Raw genomic sequence first — 17,274 nt, 5'->3', positions numbered from 1 at the left:
TCTTTATTTTCCCAGTAAGAAAAAGGAAATTGCCCACAACGCCACCGCCCAGAGAAAGTGGCCTCAAACATCACGGTATACGTAATGTGGGGGTTTCAAGATTTAATACAATACATGTAATTGGTGTTTCTTAATCTTTTTTTTCTTCTCCTGCTATCATTCCTCAAATGTATCTTTTTTTTTAATATATATTCTTTTTGGCATTGCCCCCTCCTCCTGTGAAATTTTAATTCACAGATATACTGTTAAGCACTATGGATTTTTGAAGGGCCACAGATCATTGGGATAGCCAACATTTTTCAACATTCCCCTCCCCGCACCAAGAACCAGTTTTTGCCCCCTTGAGAGCGATCCCGCTCCGTTGAGAAAGCAGCTATTAAGTAATATTTAGTCGCAAACCTTTCTCTTGAGAGCTCACTGTGGGCCAGTCACACACCACTGTGGGTGCTTTATGCACATTTACTTGTTTGCTTATCACGACTCCCCTAGAAGGGGGCTACTAGAGAGTTATCTTATTTACAGTTGGGGAAACTGAGGCACAGGGAGGTTAAAGAACTTGCCCAGGGTCATGCAGCTGGGCGGAAGCAGAGCCACGGTCTGAAGCCTAGAAGCCCGGCCCCGAAGTCCACTCTCAGCGCCAGCTAGCCTGCCTTGCAACACGTGTGATGATTAGAAAGTACACACTACAGAGATCGAGTGTAGAAGGTACACTTCCAGGCCCCTCCGCCCCCGGAAGTGGCCACTGGTAGGAGGTGGGGATGTACCTCCTCCCTGGGCTTTTCACTTGTATTTATTTGTATATGTAAAAATGTACTGGGAGCAGAGATGGCTCAAGTGATTGGGCACTTCCCTCCCACATGGGAGGCCCCGGGTTCATTTCCCCGTGCCTTCTAAAAACAAGATGAGCACACAGTGAGCAGACAGTGAGTGCAGACCAGGAGGGGGCAGAAATAAATAAATCTTTTTTTAAAAAAATGTACTATCTCTTTTTAACATCAGTAAAATCATCCAGTCTTCTTTCCTGGGCATTCATCTATACATATGGGTGTATAGAATCATTTAAAATTAATATTGCACTAAAATATTGTATCTTTTTTAGTCTTGTGGTTTGACTGGATTCAGACCATAATTTAATAACAGCATGTACTGTAATTTATTTAACCAACTCCAGATGATTGGCTACTTAGGCAACTTCTAATTTCTCACTACTATAAAGCTATGATGAATATCCTTGGACATAAGTCTTAGAAGTTGGAATTTCAGAGCCTCAGGGTATAAACATTTTTTTTTTTTAACTTTTGATCCATAAGTGCCAAAACTTGCCTTCCAGAAAAATTGTGAGAGATTGCCCGTCCCCACATCCTCACCCACACTGGGTGTTTTTAATCACTGACTATATAACAGGCCAAAAAAATGTGCTAACTCTGACATTTTAATTTCTGCCCTGACTCCTCTGAGGCCTGTTTTTTGTACCTGACAGTGTAGGGCAAAGCTTGAACTGAGAATGAACATGACAGGGGAGGGAGAGGGGGGAGTGGCCCCAATCACTGGAGCTGGTCAACGCAGAGTCAGCGCCCCAGGGACAAGGCCTGCCTGTTGGATGCTTGAGGGACGCTTGATCAATGGTCCCTTCGGCTCTCCTGCTTCCAGCACAAGCCTGGGGGCCGTGCACCACTCCATCACGGACCACTGACCTGGTCTCAGATACATTTTGGCAGAACTGGTGGATTCCTAGGGCTGCCAAACACCTCGCCTCCTCCCTTCACTGACCATGAGTGATACTGAGAGAAATGAGGACGCTCGAGCATATGGTAGAACGTTCTCAACCATCCTGCTGTAATTGTCTGCCGCAAGATCCCTGTTCAGTGACTTGCATGCCACATGTGTGTGCATGCGCATATGTGTGCACACGTGCACATGCACAGGCATACACACAAGGCACACATACACGTGTGCACCCATGGCGTGGGGCATTCAGGGTGCAGGCCCTGTTTTACCAATGCTCCCCAGGTGGGGTGAGGACACAGGACACCCTGCTACCTAACTCCACAGTTCCTGTCCTTTCTTCCCACTATATTATTTCTTATAGACCATTTCCCTACCAGCCAGGAAGGAACCCCACCCTCCAACCTTCCTTAACTTCTTCCCTGGTGTTTTTCCCGTGACGCTCACGCTGCTTAGCAAATGCCCAATAAATATTTGTTTGAGTGAAGAAAAAAAAAAGGAAGAGACTTTAAGCTGTTAAATGATGCTGCCCCAAATATTTTTACAGTCTCTCTTAACAAAGCACCCAGTTTCAGATCGAGCCAGTTGTTTGAGAAAATACCTCTGCGGCATCAAATTTCCAGTGGCCTGCTTTGCCGGCCTTTCAGAAAGATTGGAAAGAATGCAGGCTTGCAAGCAGGACCCTTGCCCTTCCAGACATCTGTGAAGTTTGACTGTTTTCCAGGGTTGCTGCCTCAGAAATGATTTACTGAGGAGTGGTCAGCAAGGAGCACTGCTCGCTCCTCCTTGGGACCTGAGAGAGTTAGACGCCAAACCCTCCCGGGGGCCGCCTTCTCTGGCTCACTCTCCCAGCCAGCAGCGGTCCTGGAATCTCAGGACTGCTGGCTGCTCCCTTGGCTCCACTGGCCCTCTGTTGCCTTCTGCATATACTGATTTGGCAAACATTTTTTGAGTCTCTGCTACGTACCAGGCTCAGAGGTGACATAGTGTGGTCCCTGGAAGAGAGAGACTATCGCTGTAGCTGCAGGGCCTCATGGAGGTTCATGGAGAGAGCTTCTGAGCCAGGCTGAGCTGAGAACTACAGAAGTGCTCAAGGCAGCTGTGCAAAGAAGGGCAGAGCAGCCGATGGAGTGGGGAGAGGCAGGGGCCGGTCGTGGCCTCTGTGAGCATCCTGCTTAGGAGCCTCGATTTTCTCCCAGAGGAAATGGGGAGCCATTGAGGGTGGTAAACAGACAACAGTAGGCTGATAGAACTGGGATGTATCACTGACTGATACCTGTCGCCCAGGGGATCTCGTGATGACTACTGAGCGTGGCTCATCCACGCCACGATTCACTCTCCTGGCTGTCCCCGGCAAGAGCCGAGATTGTGCTCCGCTGTGTTAAATTCCACAGAATGTTTTAATGACCCAAGCCCTGGCCTCTCTAGCCTCCCGCAGAGAAAGGTCTGGCTTTTCCTTTTTGGGTGAGAGTAGGCGGATCAGCCCCCCTTCTGCAGGCGCCCAAAGTGAGCGGAGCCCAGAAGGCATCTGGGCGAGGCTGAGCCGGTAGCTCAGCAGCACCGCTCAACTCCTGGAAGCGTTGCGTGGCTTGTGTCCACCCAGGCGTCTTGCATCTGAACGGCTTTTTCTCTCTCTGCTCCCCTTTCAGGCTTCCCAGCTGCAGCTGTCCACACAGGCTGCTGCGCGTCCGCTCAGAAGCAGCCCTTGAGGGTTCTGTGGACGTCTTTTGAGCGTGGCGCTGGCGATCTCGTCTGGCGTGGCCAAGGGGTTTTCGCTGCTGCTGCTTCTTCCTTCTCTCCGTTCCTGGGGCCGCACCTGCCGCCGCTGGCATGATGGCCCAGTCCAAGGCCAACGGCTCGCACTACGCGCTGACGGCCATCGGCCTGGGCATGCTCGTCCTCGGGGTCATCATGGCCATGTGGAACCTGGTACCCGGGTTCAGCGCCGCCGAAAAGCCGGCCGCTCAGGGCAACAAGACCGAGATCGGTGGCGGGATCCTCAAGAGCAAGACCTTCTCGGTGGCCTACGTGCTGGTGGGCGCCGGCGTGATGCTCCTGCTGCTCTCCATCTGCCTGAGCATCCGGGACAGGAAGCGGCGGCGGCAGAGCGAGGAGATCGCGCACATCCAGCACCCGGCGGGGGCCGCGCCGCATGCCCAGGAGGAGGACAGGTGAGGCCTGCCCCCCCTCCCGAACCCACACACACTCACATGTTCCCACTGCTGGAATGTTGTAGTCCAGGAAGCCCTACGTTCGTATTTTCTTCCTTCAAGCCTCTAAAATGGTTTATAACTTTACAGATAACTTGGTAGTGCTACGTCACAGCTTCCCAAATGACGTGCCAGCAATAGGTGAGGCATGCCCGGATTTTGATACCCCCAGGGAAGCCAAACGGAGGGCTTGGGGTGGCCGGGTCGCCCAGACTGGCTGCTTGTCCCCTTGCCCCAATGGGCTGTGTTCACATCTTGGCTCTGCTTTGGAAAGGTTTGGTTTCCTGGGGCTGCGAATAATGACCACACACAGGTGGCTTGAAGGAATAGAAATTTATTCTCGCAGCTCTGGAGGCCAGAAGTCCAGGATGACGGGTCAGCAGGTCCGGGCTCTTCTGAAGGCTTCAGGGGAGAATGTTTCCTTCCTCTTGCAGCCTCTCGTGGCTGCTTTGTGGCAGCCGCACCCCACGCTCGGCCTCGTCTCCCCGCGGCCTCCTCCCCTGCATTGCTCCTCTCCTGGCTGTGTCTTCTCTTCTCATAAACACTTGTCATTGGATTTAGGGCCCACCCAGTTAATCCAGGATGATTGCATCTCGAGGCCCGCCACTTAATTATATTTGCAAAGACCAGCTCTTCCCAAACAAGGTCACGTTCACAGGTCCGGGGGGTTAAGACTTAGACCTTTCACTGGGGGTGGGGGGGCACCTCTCAGTCCATTGCAGTTGGGAAGGAGTGTTCTGTTGGACCAGAAATGCCGTAAACAAATTTTCAAAAGGTAAATGAGGAATTAGGGAACATTAGAGAATGGTTAATATCCCAGTTATTTTTTTAAAAAGAGCTCTGATGAATTAATAGGAAAGATGAGCACCCAGTAGGAAGATGAACAACGGATATGAACAAGCATTTCATCATGTGCAGTCAGTAGCTGGTTAATCGCATTAGTCATGAAATGCAGACAGAAGGAAGATGGCAAGTTTGTGCCCATCATATTGGCCAAGGTGGACTTTCTCAGTGTTGGGGAGTTGTAAGGAAGGGGGCTTGCTGATGGGGGCATTGACATAACCTTTCTGAAGGGAAGTTTCACAGTAAGAGGCAGCATTAAAAAGCTGTTTAGCTGTTGGTGTTTATCCTTGGGAGGCACTCACACAAGTGAGCAAAGGGTTATTTTCCAGGATATTGATCAGAACATCATTTAGTACAGTAAAAACTTAGAAATAATCTAAAGATACAAGCGTCAGTCATGTTACATTAGGGCAGATCCAGCCAGTGGTATTCTGGGTAGCCCTTGTTGATCTTGAGCTGTTCACAAGGGACCATAGCCACAAAATTAAGGAAAGGAAATTATAAGACAGCATCCTTGGTAAGTTCCCAGCCCCATAAAATGTTAGAGGGATTTGGATAATAGTGGTTATCCCCAGTGGTAGGATTTGGATTGTTTTTATTATCGTCATTAAATGTTTGTGTTTGCATTTCTTACAACAAGCATGTCTTTATAATGAGAAGGGAGTTGTTTTTATTTTGGAAAAATTAAACCCATTTTCTGATGATAAAAGGTAATTTGTGCTTATTCTAGAAAAGGACAAAGAAGGAAAACCAGTCACCCATAATTACCCACCCTAGTCATGAGCATGCCATGAGGGGGACACCAAAGCGAGCACCGAGGGGTGTGCTGTTGGCCATCCTCACCCACAGGTTCAAGTCAGGGTCCCAGAAGGTGGCAGCTGGCCTTGCTTCCTAGAAATCCTGCCTTTTTGGTTTCCTCCCTCAACAGTCAAATAAGAATACAGCTGAGGACCTCATCTGTCCTTGGAGGCTTCTGATGAACTTGGAAAAAAATGTACAGGATTATTTGAGATACATGTGAATCTTATATTTCAGATATTCCTTCTCTACCTGGGGACAACCATTTTTGCATCTCATTAGCAGCCCTTCTGTGCATTTTTACGTTGCCTTTGGCCAAAGAACCTAGGTGGGCGTCGGCACGGCCCCCCCAGCATGTTGAGTGCCAGGCTTAAAGGTCAGCGCTCTTCACTTCCCAAAGTATGACCAAGTCGTCTAACCTCAGTGTATCAGTTTCCCCATCCAGGAAATGGGGATAATAATAGGACTTACCTCGTAGTGTTGAGAGGATGAGCTGCCTCCTCTGTGCTAAGGTCCTTACAGCTGTGTCCGGCTCAGAGTAAACAGCTCAGTGCCGGTTTCTGTCACTTCTGGGACCCGCTGTCCCTCAGGAGGCTGGTGGTGAGTCTGGTGGGCGCAGTGCCCGCGTGGGCCGGGGAGCCCGTGTGTTGGTGCCTCAGCGCCTCGGTGGTGCTAACGCGCTGCACGTCTCTTTGGTCTTGCAGCCAGGAGGAGGAGGAGGTGTCCTCGAGGTACTACGTGCCCAGCTACGAGGAGGTGATGAACACAAACTACGCGGAAGTGAGGGAGCTGGAGCAGACCCCGCGGGCGAGCGTCTCTCTGCCATCCTATGAGTCCCTGACGGGGCTCGAGGAGGCCAGCCCCGTGCCCGCCGGGGCGGAGGTGGAGACCCACCCGGGGAACCCGCCCGAAAGGCAGAACTCCAGGCTGGCCAAACGCCTGAAGCCTCTGAAGGTGCGGAGGATCAAGTCCGAAAAGCTGCACCTCAAAGACTTTAGGATCAGCCTCCCGGACAAGAACGTGCCCCCTCCCTCCATCGAGCCCTTGACCCCTCCCCCGCAGTACGACGACGTCCCTGAGAAGGCCCCGGACACCCGGCCGCCCGACTGAAGGCCGCCCCTCGGGCCGTGCTCCCTCCGCGTCGCGCTCACCCTCGGCGCCCACAGACTCCAGGTGGGGCCCGGGCGATGGGCCAGGTGCAGCCCCAACGCTTCGGATGGGGTGAGGGTGGGGGAGGGGGGCTCCGGGTGTCATGAATGAGTGACCTTGACCTTCCACAGAACTTAGCGGCGGGTGAATTGGAAAGAGACGTTGCCTCTGGACCTCGGGTTTCTGTGGGTCTCGTCCAGGCGGGATCCGCATCTCCCCCCTGGTCGGCCCTCACCGTCGGCGAGAGCTCTCCTCTTCCCCCGGGAGGAAAGGACACCGAGCAGCCGGTGTCGGTTGTGCTTGTTCTGTTTTGCGGCCACTAGGACTGTTTCGATTCAAAAAGAAAACAAGCTAGGCCTTTGCTTTCTTCCCTGGAGTCCCGAACGGCAGCTTTGTAGAAAGAAGCCGGGGCCGCTCCGTGAATTACCTGAGAGTCTTGGGGACGGCAAGGCCCGGCTGGTGGCTTTCTCGGTCCGTGATGCTGTCAGTGCTTTGAGGGCTTGAGGCCTGAGGAACTTCAGCACATGATGAATAAGATAATAATAGTTTACGAGTCTCTGCTGTGTGACGGCAAAAAGGGAAAACAGTGTGAAATGTTCTGTTCCTTCTAAAATGCCGTGCTTTTTGTAATAAAATATTTTGTATGTAGTACATTTGGGTGTTGAGTTACTTCAGCAGGTCTTCGAATATTGACTTTCCGGGGAGGAATATCGACAATGATCGTCATTATCACAGTAGTTGGTGTTTACTAAACACTTAGTATGTGCCAGGCACCATGCTAAGTGCTTGGCAGGCGTGTGATCCTGTTTAATCTGACCCACAAGCCTGGTATTATTGAGCTTCTGCAGGTTAGCACACTGAGGCTCAGGTTAATTAAAATGCCCCATGTCACAGTGCTGGTACGTGGCAGGGCTGAGATTTGAACCTGGGCCATCTGGCTCCAGGGCCTGAGCTCTTAAACACTCTGATGTGCAACTAACACAGTGTAAAGAACTCTTCTGGACTTGAATGCAGACTTCTGTTCCCTGAGATCCAAGACCATCCCCATGGACCTGTGTGCCTTACAGAAAGTTCTGGCTCTTCAGACAGCAGCTCTCTATTTGGGCTTTTGACCCAACCTCTTCCTACATCCCTCTCCTGAGAAGTCGCCCCAGGAGGCAGCTCTGCACAGCCTGCCATTTGTCCCCCCAGAACTCACTGGAGTTATGAGTGTATGGAGTGGGTTAGCGTGTCCCCTTGGAGAAGGGAGAGTGACAACTGCTGGAGCCCAGGAAAGCAGTTGAGCCAATGAGGAATGCCCAGGGGATCATAGTCACTGAAGCTGGGATAAAAGAGGAACAGACGTCTGGGGTCGGGGTCTTGACCCCGGAGTGCAGTTCTAAGAAGACACCCCAAGTCCACAGGGCGCCTTCCTGTCTCTGTGAGCAGAGAGGGGCCCTGCTGAGGAGCCTGCGTGGATAGAGGCTTGGGTGGAAGAGTAGATTCCGAGGCCCTGGAAGTTTCCTGGCAAGCTCCCGTCAGGGGCGGGGGCAGCAGTCAGGAAGTGACGCACCTTATTTTAGGGCTGGCAGCAGTGCCTCAAATCCCAACCTCTCACTCTTTGCAAATAAGACGATATAAAAGGAAGAGGCAAGGGTGGGGCCCCTGGAGGCTGGTCTGTTCCGGGACCCCTTCAGAGCCAGCCCTGGCTCTCTGGGCATCTCGCTGGACTGGGCTTGCTTTCCTTTTTTTTTTTTTTTTTAATTAAAGTTAATAGATCACAAGGAATGTTACATAAAAAACATTTAAAAAAAAAGAGGAAACATAAGAGGTTCCCATATAACCCACTCCCCACCTCCCATCACATCATTTTTGTAAATTGTATTTTTTCGAAGATATATACATCACACAAAAAAATTGTTACACTAAAAAATATAAGAGGCTCCTGTATACCCCCCTCCCCTCACCCCACTCCTCCCACACCAACAACCTCCCTCATCATTGCAGCACCCTCATCACACTTGGTGAACACATTTTGGGGCACTGCCGCACTACAAAGATAACAGTTTACCCTGTAGTTTGCACTTTCCCCCAGTACATTCAGTGGGTTATGGCAGGATATATAAAGTCCAGCATCTGACCCTGCAATAGCATTTAGGACAACTCAAAATCCTAAAAATACCCCACATCACATCTCTTCTACCCTCTCCCTGTCCTCAGCAACTACTGTGGCCCTTTTCTCCACCTCAGTGCTACAATTTCTTCTATTAATCATCACAATAGTTTTATAGTAAAAGATCCGTAAGTCCACTCTAGTCCCTATTTTATTCCTCCATTCTGTGGTCCTTGGGATGGTGATGTCCCCTCCACCTCTAGATCAGGAGGGGGCTTAGATTCCACATGGATGATGGATGCAATTCTTCTGCTTACAGATGTAGGCACTCTTGCTTCCCTGGTGTGGTGGTTGACCGTCTTCACCTCCTTGTTAACTGACCTGGGTAAGAACAATGGACCAGAGAGTAGGAGTCGCCACTCTGCTGGGGCTCAGATGGGCTTGCTTTTCAGTTACGTTCTATGCTTCTTCCTAGTAAGAGACAAATAAGAGGAAAAATAAAGGAGGGAAAGGTATGGTCTCAAACGAATTGAGAAGCAACTGTTAAAAGGGCTCTCAATCTGGCCTCTGGTACACATCTTTTGGGGCATCTGCCTAGCCCTAGACCCTCCACAGGAGTCTCTTGAGAGAGCAGCCCCCCTTCTGCCTTGACACTTGTGATTCTTCCTATTGGGCAGGACCCCAATTGTGTTGAAATGATCAAGTTGAAATTGATTCCTGTTACTCAGAGAATAAATAATGGGCATTTGGTATGTGAAATAAAGAGCATAGCTTCACTGCTGCCTAGAATGAGGGCAGAGAAAAAGCTAGGTGGAAACGTTAACAACGGGTTGGAGGCCGGAGATAGTGCCTCGGAAGGCAAGGAAGCAGTCTGGAATACTAGGATAAAATCACCTGTCAAGGCTGGGGGCCACCTTCACCTCAAAATAATTCCACAGAAGCACTTGTCCTATTTGCTCATTGGCTCAAAACTATCTTTATGACCGGCAGGACCCTCTGTCTTTTGACTGCCAAGAAAAAAAAAAAGCTAAAAACCAGAAGACAGACCCTAGCCCTTTCCTTTCTTCCCTATCATGGTTTCATTCTTGAGGTAATTATAATAATGCAAAGATGAGGAGAAAATCCCAGAAACTACCCAACCTGTTCATAGGTCCTAAGTGGCCCCAGCATGGTGAAAGAGCCGAGAGAAAGAATCTAAATTAAGAGTTTTTAACAGGCGGTGGACTTGGCCCAGTGGTTAGGGCGTCTGTCTACCACATGGGAGGTCCACGGTTCAAACCCCGGGCCTCCTTGACCCGTGTGGAGCTGGCCCATGTGTGGTGCTGATGTGCGCGGGGAGTGCCCTGCCACGCAGGGGTGACCCCACGTGGGGGAGCCCCACGCGCAGGGAGTGTGCCCCGTGGGGAGAGACGCCCAGCATGAAGGAGGGTGCAGCCTGCCCAGGAATGGTACCACTCACACGGAGAGCTGACGCGACGCGGTGACGCAACAAGGAGAAACGCGGATTCCCATGCTCCTGACAGCAACAGAGGCTGACAAAGAGGAAGACCCTGCGGGTGGACACAGAGAACAGACAACCAGGGTGTGGGGCGGGGGAGGGGAGAAAAATAAAAAAATAAATCTTAAAAAAAAAGTTTTTAACATTCCCCCCTCCAGCACTCCCACCCCACCCTAAAGAATGAACCTCAGCAGCCATGTTTGTATTATGTGACCTCCATCTCCCAGGCCACAGCTGATTGGAGGTAGGTGGCCACCTGACTCAGGGAGAGCCAATCAGAAGCTGAACTGGGCCAGGCGAGTTTCTCCCAGGAATTTGGTCGTGGTGGGAGGAAGAGGTGGCTGGATGATGTGGTCTCAGGGCCATCTGGGCACTGACATGATGGGCCACGTGTGAGTGAAGCAGGAGAAGCTGCCACTCAGAGAGAGAATGAACTAACTGTAGAAAGAAGCAGACGAGAAAGATGCCCTAGAAATGGCTGCACCTTTCCTGAAGACTCTCTGGTCCTTGGTCCTTGTCCCTCGGGAAGCCTTTGTGTGTCCTTCCAGAAAATTCCCCTTTTTAGCTTTTATCCTAAATTTAGCTGAAGTCCTTGAAGGCAAGAACTGCTGGGCCCATTGCTGATACTCCCCCTGTACTTAATTCTATTTTCGCTTTTCTCAGACAGGTTACAGTTCCGGTGAAGGGGGGCCACTAGCGGGTGACTGAGGCAAAATATTGCAGCACGACCCTGACCACAGTGCAGCAGCTGCCTTCATCCCTTCCACAAACAGTCCTTAGGCTCCTATCATGTGCCCGGTGCTGCTCTAGGCTCTGGGGATACAGCAGTGAAGCTAAAGCCATGCAAAGGGTTCTTGCTTGGGCAGCGTTTCCCAAAGTGGGTGTCCTGGCCTTGGGCAGCAATGACTGTCATCCTTCTAGCCTGGCTACTTACATTGGATACAGTTAATTTGAAAGCTGCAGGGTAGCCACGTGCACAGAAAAAGCTGGTCTGCAGGAAGAGATAGTAAAACCGCAGAAAGAGACATAAAGATGAGCAGCTCTGCATTTCCTGGTCCTGGGTCCCTTCTTAGCCCAGCCACACTCCCTGCCCTTTGACTCTGTGTGATGCTCTCTTTTGCTGTCAATAAAGTCCTGTCTTTGCTGAAGCAAGTTGGAGTGGGTTTCTGTTACTCGATGCCAACTATCCTGAGAAGACTCAGTTCTGTGTGGACAAGCATGAGATGGCAAAGCCAAATAAACCCGCAAACATGCAGCAATACTGAAAGGAGACACCCCCGCCTCACTGGAAATGAACAGATCGATCAAACCACATACTGTAGAAGTACATGAAGAGCCCTTCTGAGGATTAATGGACTCATTTGTTGTCTTAAAGACCCTGACATGTCCCATTTAGCTCCTAGGACAAACCTATGCTGAGTATTCAAGCGTGGAGTCGTGAAAGGACAGCCCCAGTTCTGGCGAGCATGGAAGGTAAGAGGTAGGCTTTCCAGCAGGGAGGACTCAGTTTTAATCCTAGCACTGCCACTTCCTAGAAGCATTATCTTGGGCAAATAATTTGAGCCCTCTGAGCCTTGGTGTCTTCACCAATCAAATGGAAGTTAATAGTTGTGTGGTGGCTACCTGAGAAAAACACAAGTTCTCGGCACAGGGAAATTAAGGAGAAAGTGGCATCTACGATTCTACCACAAACTACTAATAGAGAACCAGCCCAAGATACAACCAAGCTCTCTGGAAGTGGATGTGGCTCAAGTGATAGCGCTTCCACCTACCATATGGGAGGACCTGGGTTCGATCCCTGGGGCCTCCTGGTGAAAAACAAGAAGAGAAAGCGTGCCCATGGAGTGAACCAGTGCCCGCATAGTGAGCCAGTGCCTCATGCAAGTGAGTCACACAGGGGGGAAAATAAATAAATAAATCTAAAAAAAAAAAAAAGATACAAGCTCTTTGCCAAGGCGGAACCCCACATTCATTTCTGCAAACATCTTCTGAGAAAATTCACCAGGTGCCACAAGCAGCCTGTGAGGAATTTTTTTCGAAAGCCAGCTTCAGGAATGTAGCAGCAGGAATTCATGGTTAAGGCCAGTGGGACAGGCCCAGGGCCAGCCTGGCTCACCGCTCAGTTCCTACACCAGCGACTTCCATTGTGGATGATTGGACTAGTCTGTCCATTTTGTTTGGTTTTCAGACTAGTGCTGTATGGTCAGCATGTTCAGAACTGAGTGTCATGCTAAAAAGTCCCATTACCAGGACTTTAGGGAGACCTCTTCCCTGCTGATTCCCAAGGGTGTTCCCCTGCATTTTAATGGGTGGAAATGAAAAAGGGTCCTTGGTCAAATCAGTTTGGGGTTCCCCACGTTAAACAAAGTTCTATTCCTTCAACACATTTTTACTGAGTGTCTGCTCAGTACCATGTGCAAGGGATAAAGCTGGGAACAAATGGAGCAAATCCCTACTGTCACAGAAGCTACATCCCAGTGGAAGCGGTGGCAGGGGAACACAGACAGTGAACAAATAAACAAATATATAACATCAGAAAATGAGAAGTGCTGTGAAGAAAAATAAAGCAGGGTAAAAACAAGAGGTGATAGGGGATCACCTACTTACGTGATGGGGAAGTCTCTTAGGGACATTGGAGGAAAGGGGGGGTGAGCCACAGGGATATCTGAGAGCCTTTCAAAGGCTTATGTGCATCATCAATCTCTAAGCAGATGCTGCAGATGGAGCATTTCCCAAAACAATTTGGCCACAGAACCTTTTCTTTTTCCCACAAAGCATCTTCCACAGCCAGCGTTCCACTGAACACACTTCAGGGACTGCGGACTGGGCCCAACCCAGGAATTCTCTAGAGGAAAGACCAGAGATTTCTCCGAAGACCTGCCACTCGTGGACCCACCTGTCCACTCACTTCTTGATCGCAGAGCACCCACTACGGTAAGTCACTAAGATGGCCCCAGCACCTGACACCCTGGGGACGGCAAGCCAAGGCTGTGGACATCAGGTGAGCCAGGCTTAGGTACCTGAGACCTCCCAGCACTCAGACCCATGCGGGGGCTCCCGATCTGCAGAATTTGTATCCACTCCTCATGTGGAAGCTTCTCCCTCCCCTGGGCAGCCTGCATCCCTCACTCTAGACTTCGCCAAGCCAAGTACCTGAAGAGGAACGGACGCTTTCCAAAGCACCGTGGTTGCCATCCGTGTGGACCAGGCTCACCCTCGGGGGCCATTTTCAAGAACACCTGCAGATCCATTCCAGAGTACCTTTCACATCAGGTCAACAGGAGAAAGTCGTTGGGGATTGAATCGTGTGCCCCAGAAAGACAGGTCTTAATCTGCTTTCCTGTGGGTGTGAACCCATTTGTAAATAGGACCTCTGAAGATGTTATTATTAGGTAAGGCGTAGACCCATTTGTGGAACCAAACTGAGTCAGGGTGAGCTTCAATCCATACAACTGGAGTTTTTGTAAGTAAAAGAAATTCAGATGTTGACTATCAGTAGAAGTCAGAAAAAGCCAGAGAATGGGCAGATTGCCACCTGAAAGAGGGAGCAATGCAAGCCAAGGAAGCCCAAGTATTGCGGCAAGCCAACACGAGAACGCTATGGACCCTGGGAGCAGGTCCATGGTTTGGATTTCTGGCTTTCCAGACCATGAGACGATGAGCTCTGGTTGTTGAAGCAAACCTTCTGTGTGGTATTCTTCAGAGCAGTCCTGGCAGACTGAAGCAGTTCTCCATCCTCTCTGAAGCAAGGCAGCTAACCTGGGAAATGATGTCCCAGAGCGCCCAAATCTGGGCTGGTAAGCAGCAGTGAGCTGCAACCCACCAATCTCAGATTCTCTGATAATCCATGCACAGGAGCCGTGAGGGAGGCCCACTTTCTTCAGACATGGTGGACAAGGGCAACTCGGAGCAAGCTGACCAAGAGAGGGAGGTAGAGAGACAGCATGCGTGTACAGTACATGGACACAAATGTACCCAGAAAAGCCGCTGGTGGGAACACACGCACGGGCACCCAGAGCCTTTGAAAGGCAGCCCTTGTGACAAGAGTTTCCACACGACCTGCCAGGCTGTCCACCATGTGTGCCTCCACCAGAATGTCAACGGGAACACCCTGGGAGGAGAAGAACCTGGAACTCGGAGTATGTGAGGAAGACAGAGAGAGGGTCAGCACGTTAAAAGAAACAAAGTCGCCCCCAGATGCACCATGTGACAAAATATTATCAGCTCCTGAGGAGGCTGTTAAACATTCCCTCCGATGCAGAACTGGCTGTTTTCACCCTAGTCGGTGGTTCTTGACCAGGAATGATTTTGCTCCCCAGAGGGCAATCTGGAGACATTTGTGGTTGAAGGAGGAGTGATACTGGCATCTAGAAGGTGGAGGCTAGGGATGTGCTAAAGACCCTACAGTGCATAGGACGGCCCCCGCCACAATGATCCTGCCCAACATGTCGAGGGTGCCAAGGTTGAGAAGCCCTGCCCTAGGTAGGGGAGGTCCTCTTGGGCAGTGGGGACTCTGGCCACAGAATCTGACCACTCAGTGTCAGCCCCATCAGTAAGAGGCTGGAAGAGGCCTTGTCAGCCTGTGTGTTACTTGCCATTTTTCTTCAAAAGAAAGAGAGAGAGAGAGAGAGAGAGAAGCTGTCACTTTTACAAAGACTGTTTTCCTATCCCTCTCCCAATCCAGAGCTATAAATCTAATTCTCCAGAGCATGACATCAGCAGATTTCTCTTCCTTTTCTCCTTTCCTCCACCCCCACCCTATCTCTGTGCATTAGAACCTGGAATTTGTTAACTGTAATACAAAGGATGTGGGGGAGAGAACGGTCAGAAGCGCTTAAAAACTCAACCAATTTTGAGAAAGTTTAGATTATTTAAAAAGCAAACTTGGAACTAATGCAGCATGTATAACAAAACAATGCTAGCCTACAATTTAGGAAGCAAAAATGTATGACATGACTTTTTCTGACTTCTAAAGTCTTTCTTCTTAGAAAAACAATGCCAGTCAACAGCATGCTATCCAAAGATGCAGAAGGGCTCAGTACTGTGTAAAATTTAGGAGGTGTGGAGGAATTTTAAACCCAAGAAAATGTTCGTAGTGTTTGTCCTCCAGGTGTCTTATTTCAAGTTGCATCCTTAGAGATTGTGTCCAGGCAGGGAAAATCATTAGCTACGACATCTACTTTAACAAAAAACAAAAGAGAGAAAATGAATGTAATACCATGAGAGCCAGACTTTTTCTTTAATTTCTTTTTGGTAAAATATGACAAACAAACATATGTCAGTACATGTATATGTAAGAGAAGTTATATAAATATTGGATAAAAACGAGTAGATGCTCCTGCCTTATCTCATAGCTGCCTCTTTCAAAATTGAACCGAAAGAAAGACACAGAGACAGAGAGAAGAAAAAGAAAAGAAAAAGCTGCCTTTTTTTTTTTCTGATAAATTAGCTACCTGTTTTAAAAATCTGATTCAAAGTACTAGTCAAAAATTGACTTTCTGAATAGGAAAACCCGTGCCATTCCAGCAGTTGTCAATGGTAAATTCATTTTAGCACCAACCAGATTCTTTTAAATCAGCACAAAAACAGCAGACGAAAGGATACTGGAATATGTCAAAATGCATGACATTTTGTGTGATCAGACAAGGCAAAGACTTCAGTGACTGTAGAAGTTAATGCAGGAGACTGGGGGTCGCTCAGTGGTTAAGCAACTGCTTTGCATGTACAAGATCTCGGGTTCAATCCCCGGTTCCTACTAAAAAGAAAAGTTAATGTAATTATTTATTGAAAACAACTATTTAATCAACCAAAATGGCAAAGAGGAATCAGAACAAAAATCTCGTTGCTATTTAGGGTAAAACTTGTTTTTAATGTTTATTTTCCAAATTAAGAAAAAAACATTTTAAGGCTTAAAATTTTTCCATTGGCTTGAAAGTCGTAAGAATTGTCCATTAATCTTCCTTTAGGCCAATAATAGAAAGGTCTCACAGGGCAAAACAGGAGCCAGAAATAAGACAGAAGGGGAAAGAGAAGGTCAAGGGTCTTTGTACATGTTGAAAATGGAGCATCCCATCACCCTACCACATGTGCAGTGGAGTCCTCAGATTTGTACATTTTTATGTACCCTTCCGTTGAAAAAAAACATTGAATTAAGCAGAATATGGTTTGATCTCCATGCATTACTTCAAGTCAGGGCGTCTCAGCCTCGGCACTACTGACATCTGGCCTGGATGACACCGTCCTGGGCATTGCAGGATGTGCAGCAGCTCCCTGGTCTCGACCCCTGGAAGCCAGTGGCACCTCCAAGTTGTGACAACTAAAACTGAATCAAAAAAAAAAAAAGGAGCCTGTGTAGCTCGGTGATTTAGCATACACTTCACACGCACAAGGTCCTGAGTTCAAAACCTGGTACCTCCAAAAAAAAAGCAACACTGAATCCAGTGTTGCCAAAAGTCGCCTGAGGGACAACAGTGCCCCTGGCTGAGGACCACGGCTTTAAGTCCTCCAAAAAAATGCCTATGAAGGAGTAGACAGAATATTTTCACCTGAGAGGCAATTTCTATGTTTGTAAAATGAAGAGGTTGGTAACTAAATTGAGTCACAAGACTGGAAGAATCAACTGAGTAAGCTATATGTGAAAATGCTACACAAAGTAGAATTTTGAGCCAAATAGTTCTAGAGTTCATCTTGCTCAACTTCCTCATACAGGGAAGGAAGCTGAGGTAAATAGAAGTTTGCCTAAAGATCATACAAATAATACATATATATATGTTATAATTAAATATTAAGTGGTTTCCACCTGAGGAAAAAAGATACGAGAGTCATGTGTATGTGTGTGTGTAAATAAATATTCTTAATGATGGTTTTAAAATTTCATTGGCTTTTTGGAGTAATGAAATTATTTCTAAAATTTTTTGTGGTCACATGTGCACAACGCTGTGATTATACTAAAAGTCATT

The 17,274-nt window shown here is 48.8% G+C and overlaps 1 protein-coding gene across 5 annotated transcripts in view; it reads left to right on the top strand.

The window, feature by feature from the left end:
* The window catches only part of TMEM51 (transmembrane protein 51), a 62,228-nt gene extending 54,852 nt beyond the window's left edge, over positions 1–7,376 (top strand). For 3 of the 5 annotated variants that reach the window (XM_071217774.1, XM_004472178.5, XM_012530521.4), the window contains exons 3-4: positions 3,375–3,896; positions 6,281–7,376. In XM_071217774.1, the coding sequence (XP_071073875.1) occupies positions 3,556–3,896; positions 6,281–6,686 (747 nt within the window). In that variant the 5' untranslated portion in view covers positions 3,375–3,555 and the 3' untranslated portion in view covers positions 6,687–7,376. Of the gene's footprint in view, positions 1–15; positions 76–3,374; positions 3,897–6,280 lie in introns of all 5 variants that reach the window. The other 2 variants (XM_058304352.2, XM_058304353.2) reach the window with 1 other exon arrangement.
* Positions 7,377–17,274: the final 9,898 nt, after the last annotated feature.

The sequence above is a fragment of the Dasypus novemcinctus genome, chromosome 9 (genome assembly GCF_030445035.2).
Source record: "Dasypus novemcinctus isolate mDasNov1 chromosome 9, mDasNov1.1.hap2, whole genome shotgun sequence".
In the NCBI taxonomy this organism is placed as follows: Eukaryota; Metazoa; Chordata; class Mammalia; order Cingulata; family Dasypodidae; genus Dasypus; species Dasypus novemcinctus.
The sequence above is the reverse complement of the archived record's forward strand: the minus strand, read 5'-3'. Positions and strand labels throughout refer to the sequence as shown.